General features: G+C 51.3%; 1 protein-coding gene across 1 annotated transcript in view; it reads right to left on the bottom strand.

Annotated features, from left to right (window-relative positions):
- Positions 1-2,041: 2,041 nt before the first annotated feature.
- The window catches only part of LOC104027345 (fer-1-like protein 4), a 40,381-nt gene continuing 35,604 nt past the window's right edge, over positions 2,042-6,818 (bottom strand). Inside the window, exons 41-45 of the mRNA XM_075720992.1 lie at positions 6,465-6,563; positions 5,955-6,196; positions 3,749-4,029; positions 2,933-3,033; positions 2,042-2,423 (exon numbers count right to left, since the gene is read on the bottom strand). Of these exons, the coding sequence (XP_075577107.1) occupies positions 2,243-2,423; positions 2,933-3,033; positions 3,749-4,029; positions 5,955-6,196; positions 6,465-6,563 (904 nt within the window). The 3' untranslated portion in view covers positions 2,042-2,242. The remainder of the gene's footprint in view (positions 2,424-2,932; positions 3,034-3,748; positions 4,030-5,954; positions 6,197-6,464; positions 6,564-6,818) is intronic.

Raw genomic sequence — 6,818 nt, 5'->3', positions numbered from 1 at the left:
GCAAGAGCCAAGGGGCTGCCCGGGCATGCGCGCTGGGCGTGCTGGGGTGCACTGAGCTTGCTGGTACAGACTGGGCACTTGCTGGGGTGCACAAGATGTGCTGGGACGCACTGGGCACTGCTGGGGCACACTAGGCACCGCTTGCAAAGGCAACGTCCCGTGTGACAAGCCCTGCAGAAAGCTGGGGGTGATGCAGCACTGCAAGCAGCACCGTCGCACCCCAGGGCCCTGCTCTAGCCCTGTGCAGGTGCTATGCGACCTGAGCCCTTTGCAGCCTGTTTTGCTCCCCCTGCAGCCCATGGGGCTCCTGGGGGGAGAGAGGGCTCCCCCTTTGCTGTTCTGGGGCCCCCACCCAGCAGCTGAACTCTGTCCCCCCTGGGGGAGCACCATGTCTGCCCCACACTCACACCTGGCTTCAGGTGAGCCAGAGTCCTCACTTCCCCTTTACTCTGCCCAGCTAGTTTTTGCCCCCAAACTTACTCTATTCCTGCCCCATTCAAAAGATAATTGGGCAGCCATCTTCACTATAAATCCCCATTATCAGCTAATTTCTTTGGAAATGCAATGGTCCCTCTGAGCATCATCTCCTGCACCAGGATGAGACCCCTCAGAAGGAATCTGTCCTGTCAAAACTCAGGGTGAAGCACCTCCACTTGACATCAGATCATGTCAGGGCTTGTCTGTGCAGAAGACAGGAACCCTGGGGCACCAGAGACCATTCTGAGCACAAGTCTCATTTAATTTACATCAGCCCAACACCACAATACAAATTCATGCTGATGACCCCACGCTGATGTCTCCGTGCTGTGCTATCCAGGAGGAAGGGCGAAGGGGCATCAGTGAGGACTGCCTGCAGCAGGCTGTCCCTGGCTCCAGAATGCAGTTACAAAACACAAGCAGCATCGGAGAGAGCAGCCAAGGAACTTTTATTCCTGTGGAAATGAAGAGCCAAAATGAAGTTTGAAGCAAGCCTGAATCCAATCCAGCACATGCAGGAAAAGCTGTTAAGCAGTTTGTAAGGAGTAACAAACGGAAAGTCTGTGTCCTAGGGAGTGCTGCCACATCCAGAGCCAACTCCAAGAGCTGTTCCTGTGCTCTTGGCACAGCAGGAAGCTCATGGCTACCTTGGCTCTGTCATTCTTCTCCCTGGGGAGCCCCATTCAAAGGTCTTCCAGGTCCTACCTCCACCAGGACCCTACACCAGACCTGCCTTCCCCCTGTACAATGTGTTTTGAATTCTTCAGGCAAAGGCCTGGGAAGTGCCAAGTGTTGTCAAGCTGGGGCATGGATGGCTCCGTATACCCCCATCTCTTGAGATGGGTGTTAGCAATGGGGGCATGTCACCAGTCCTCCAGCTGCTGAGCCAGAGGGACATGGGTCCTGCGTAGTAACTGGTAGCCTCATGATACTGTCTTACATATTGTAAGGTGTTTCAAATGGCGCTTGACATTTGCATCCTTATTTTTGAGCAAGTGAATCAGTATCATTAGGAATGTTAGGTCATTAGGAACTTAAATGTGAATGTAAATTATATGCCTTGATCAAGTCTATTGGAATCGACCCTCTGTAAATACACAATTACTAAATGGAATAAAAATCCTACTATAAATGAGCATTAAATGAAACAAATAAAGGTGATAGACATACTTTGTAACTTATATTAGAAATTTGGTGCACCTTAGAGAAACTTATATGTCATTTCATTTCATCTAATGTTAATTCTGTTGGTGTATGTCAAAATCACCAATACACAGTTCACAATCAATTTTCTAGTAACAATCTCTGAGCAACCTGATCTAGTTAAAGCTGTCCCTGCTCACTGCAGGGGGGTTGGGCTGGATGACCTCTGAAGGTCCCTTCCAACCCAAAGCATTCTATGATTCTATGACCTCTGCCAGAATCACTCTCAATGGCAAGAGATGGTTTCAGCTGCCATGTCCGCAGCAACAGCCCCAGCAGGCCCTGTTTGCACACTCTCCCACCCCAGTCACACAAAGAACAATTTTTTTCCCAAAGCTGTAACTGTCCTTCAAGAACTTTGCCTTATTTAGTAGGTTGGTTACTTTGTTTCTTGGCATCTCATGAGTACTTAGCATGAAATGTGACTCCCCAGAGGCCACTTCTGCAGGTCTCACTCTGAAGTTTGCTTCTGCACCTGCAGGATTTCCTCAAACTTTCTGGTCCAGTCTCAATTCCTGCAATCACCACCCCTGTCTTTGAGTAGTCCTGTGCTGCAGAGCATTTATCCATTGATGATCTTCTCGCTGATGTATCCAGGCATGGTGTAGATCAAAAGAACCAGGAAGACAGTCAGAACAGCGACAATGAACAGCACAATGATGTATTTCTTGTACCGCTTCCAGATAAAGAACACAAAGGTCTTCATAGGATTCACAAACCAGTTGAAAGAAGTTTTTGGCCGGCTGGAACAGGAAGGGAAGAATGGATAAGCACAGGCTCAATCCACAGAGTAGCACGTTGGCCCCTCTGCTTTGGTGCCCTGCCACCCTCATGTGTTGCCAGCTCTTCCTGCTGCTTCCAGACTGCAATAACTACAGTGCCTGTGAACGCACTGGAGACAACAGGACCTGAGCGTCAGGACAGCCCCCGCAGTGCTGCTCTGCACCCATGTGGCTAACGGGTGCATTCACATGGTTAAACCAGAGCTGCCCTTTTTGTACAAGCGATTTTATGGCATAGCTACCTTGAGTACCTCACCAAGATCAGCCCTGGCCCGGATGCTGCAGCCACAAGTCCTGCTGGATCCACTCAAGCTCTGGGAAGCCCTGGCAGCCCCAGTCCTGCAGACCCCACTGCCCAGGGCCTCACTGATTGCTCTCAGTTTCCTGACATGCACCTTGTCCCCATGCAAACAGCTGCTGAAAACATGGCACTGTCCATCCATGTTAAAGGTGATAACACAAATACTCACTTGGGCTTTTCCAGGGGTTCAGGCTCTTTTCGGCCCAAACCAACAGGACTTTTCTCAGCCTCCTCCACAGTCAGCAGCTGGAACTCCGCTTCCACCTTACCCTGGAGGGGGAACATGTCTGAGCCACAGCTGCATGTGTTGCTTTGCAGACCAGCCTCCTGACCACACACCCTGCCAGAACTGGGTATTTTTCTCCCAGTTCCACTTACAGATGCTCAGAGCAATTAACTTTTCTCTCCAGGCATTAGCTACAGACTCTCTCACTTTGCAGCCAGCAGAAACTAGCCTGGCCAGAAACTAACTGTTTTGCAGACAAGGCACCATATTGTAATGCGCTCCCCAGCTATCTGGATTTGTCTGCAGCCTCCCACACTGGCACTGAGCAAAACCCACCCTTGGGGACAAACAATGATCCACCAGCAGGGCCATCAGCAGCAAGCCTGCCCTGGGACAGTTGGCACCTGCCTGTCTGGGGTAGGCAGAGACCCTAGGACAAGATTGTGCTGCTGTCCTGTCTGGTTGATGGAGAGCCATGTGCCTCCTGCTTTGCTCCCCTCACTGAGCACTGCTCTATGGGAAGCACAGAGGAAGACATGAAGTTGGACACACCCTGCATGCCACTGCCGCTGGCACTTCTGGGTAGATGAGGTGCTGGATTTGCAGCAGACGGGACAAGTCTCCAGGCCCCTGCACAAGGTCCTGGGCAGCTGGGTCATTGCTGCCTCTGTAGGTCATGTGCATGCAGGAGAGGTCGCCATGTCAAGGCAGAGGCAAAACACTGGCTCTCTGCTCTCCTGTGCCAGCACCCTGCCTTACCGTCAGGAGGTACTTGTTCCCACTGGGGTCTGTGAACTCCACATCCTCTGGTTTGACTGAGCTTCTCCACTTCTTTTTCTTCTTCTTCTGCTTTTCCTCTCTTTCCTCTCTCTTCTCGTCTTCTTGATCTTTGAGTTTGATGAAGGGCCACCAGCCCCTCATGCGCTTGTTTCGGAAGATGGAGAAGCGAGGTGTTGCATTCTCCTTGGCCATCTTGATGGTGCAATGCTCTGAGCTCTTCGCTGCCCGCACCATGTCATGCAGCTTCAGCTCAATGGAGCCTGCAGGCACAGTCAAGACAAGAGCTCATGGTGAAATCCTGAGATCAGCCCCACACACCATTTGGCCTTCTGTCTCAGCCATGCTCCCACAACCACGAGGAGGTCCCAACTGCTGCAATGATCTAGCAGAGTCCTGCACATTTACAGGTGCAGAACCTGAAGCTCAGCATAAGAAAGGGCCAGCCCAAGAGTTAGAGACTAAGAAACAGAAGCCACAGGTCTTGCCTCGTCTCTGATGTGGCCAGTTTGGTTTGGGTGTGGTATAGTGGGCTGACTCCTTTACCATGTCCCACCCCGCTCTCCTCACATGTCTAAGCTCCTCTTCCCCTCTCATTCCTGCAAATGTCAATAAAAAATTATAAAGTCTGGGAAACTCTTTAAAGGTTTCAAGTTTGCCTTACATCTGAAACAGCCTCAGCTCATTTCCCTGCTTAGCCTTGTGCCCTGTCCTCCTTGAAAGGAGCTCACGTCCCACTTGGGCATTGAGCCCTTGTAACAAATCAGTCTTTTCACGTACTAGCCTGTATTGGCAAAAGCATAGCCAGCAACCAAGGGATGTGGGTATTCTCCTCTGCTCAACTCTGGTGAGACTGCATCTGGATACAGTGCCCAGTTTTGGGCCCCCAAAACAAGAAAGGTGTCAACTAAATAGAAAGAGTCCAGTGGCTGGCATGGTCAAGGCTAGAGTATGTGCCATAGCAGGATGGGTTGAGAGACCCATACATGTTCAACCCAGAGAAGAGAGGTCAAGGGAGAGATCTTACTGCATCTCTCACAGCCCAAAGGAAGCTATAGAGCAGATGGAGCTAGACTCTTCTCAGAAGTGGATGATGAAAGCCCATAAGGCAATGGGCACAAGCTGCTGCAAGTAAAAAAAACTCAAGAATTATGAGAATGGTGCAGCCACGAAAAAGGGGCCCAGAAGGGTGCTGGAGTGTCCATGCTTGGATATACTCAGAACTCATCCAGACAAGGCACTGAGCAACCTGACCTATGTTGCATCTAGCCCTGCTTGGAGCAGGAGATTGCAATAAAGACTGCAGAAGCCCCTTCCTGCCTAGAAGTTCCTGAGATCGTACATGACAGCAATTATTGGGATTGCAGTCTTAACACTTTCTTCAGTGCCCGAGTAGCATGGCTGAACCAATCACCACTGGGAGTGCCTCATGGAGGTAAAGCCCTTCAACCATGGAAGGTTGATGAATAAAGAGAGTTTTATCCTGCCCAAGAGACAGCAAGGCAAAGGAGCTGCTTTTTAATGGGGTGGCCAAAGTTTGAAGGGAGTGACAACTGAATGGAGTCCTACAAACTTCGGGATGGCAGCAGAAGCAGGAGAGAAGCAGCAGCATTTGTGCTAGCATAGTGTGAGCGGAATCACCACCAGCCCAGCTTTGTCGCTAGGCCCTGCTGCATGCCCAACTCAGCAGGTCTGGTTACTGGGAAGTACCAGAGCAGCCAGGGAGCTCTAAGCCCCCAGCGATGGGATGCCGCAACTCAAGTGCAAATGGTTTCACAAAGATTGCCAATCCCTGTGCCCACAACATAAGCTCCTGGCAACACTGCTCTTTAGCCAAGTCTTTGGGATCTGCAGATCTAAGTGAGAGCAGGGAAAATGAGCAAGTTTATCAGAAAGGTTGTGAGGAAGCAGAACCTGGAAGTCCCATGGCACGGCAGGCCCTGAAAAAGGACGCCAAGGCTCTGGGACAAGCATGTAAGCTCAATGTGTCTGTTTAGGAGAGGTGCGTATCTCCAGGCTCTGCCTATAGCTTGCACATGAAAAAACAGCCCAGGTGACTGCTGAGCTGAAGAGCTTGATCTGATGCTCCTGGTGTCCCTTATCAGAGGGCTGGGCCCTGGGGGAAATGCTGTAATACTCTAGCAAGGTGAGGGACAGGTCACCCCACTTCCAGCAGGTCACACCATACCTAGAAAGTCATTAGCTGAGATCCTGTCATAATCCCAGACCTGGAGGACCAGAACAGCCGGTTCCCGAAACTCTGATTCCTCCACAGAGAAGACAGAGTCCTTCTTCTTGTAGGTGATCTCCTTCTCGGTTGGGAGATAGTTGAAGCGGAAGATGAACCTCCAGTTGAAATTGCCCTCCCCGGTCAAGGAGTTAAAGTGAACATCCGTCTCCTGCTTGTCGTGGTCAAGACCCTTTATCCAGCTGCAGGAGAAACTCAGTTATCTCCTGTCAGCCAGCCCCAAAAGCAGAGCAGAAGGATGGAAGGGCTGAACCCCATGGGGTAGCAGGAAAGGAAGAGTCAAAGAGCCAAACCAGACCAACACCTGACCAACTTCTTTGGGGGTATAGCAGTCCATGCAGGGGACTGGAGTTGGGCACCTCGTGCTGAGACAGGGAGGAGCAGAGGTTCAGAGGAGGCAGTGAGGATGTGGGGCAGGGCAGGGAGCAGGACAGCCAGGCTCCATCAGACCTTTTCACATAGATGTCACTGGAAGGCTCTCCTGTTATGGGGTTGACATCATCAAGGATCACGTCATCTGTGTTCCAGATAATCACACGCAGCTCGTAGCTGTGGGAATGACACAGGGGTGAGTGAGACACATGCTCTTGCCTCCGGTGCCTGGGAGAGCAGGTCAAGCCCACACCAGCAGAGCAGCAGGACTTGAACCCTCCTAGCACTGTGGTCCCCTGCTAGGGCTCCTCTGGCCAAGCGCAACCCAGCAGTCTCACTGCCAAGCACAAAGCCCTTCCTTGGGGGCTACAACCCCACAGGACAAACACCCACAGTCAAAACAGGCGGCTTTTGCAAAGCAAATCCCTGATG

This window comes from Pelecanus crispus, chromosome 14 (assembly GCF_030463565.1).
Source record: "Pelecanus crispus isolate bPelCri1 chromosome 14, bPelCri1.pri, whole genome shotgun sequence".
Classification (NCBI taxonomy): domain Eukaryota; kingdom Metazoa; phylum Chordata; class Aves; order Pelecaniformes; family Pelecanidae; genus Pelecanus; species Pelecanus crispus.
Note: the sequence above shows the minus strand (reverse complement) of the source record. Positions and strands in the feature narration are given on the sequence as shown.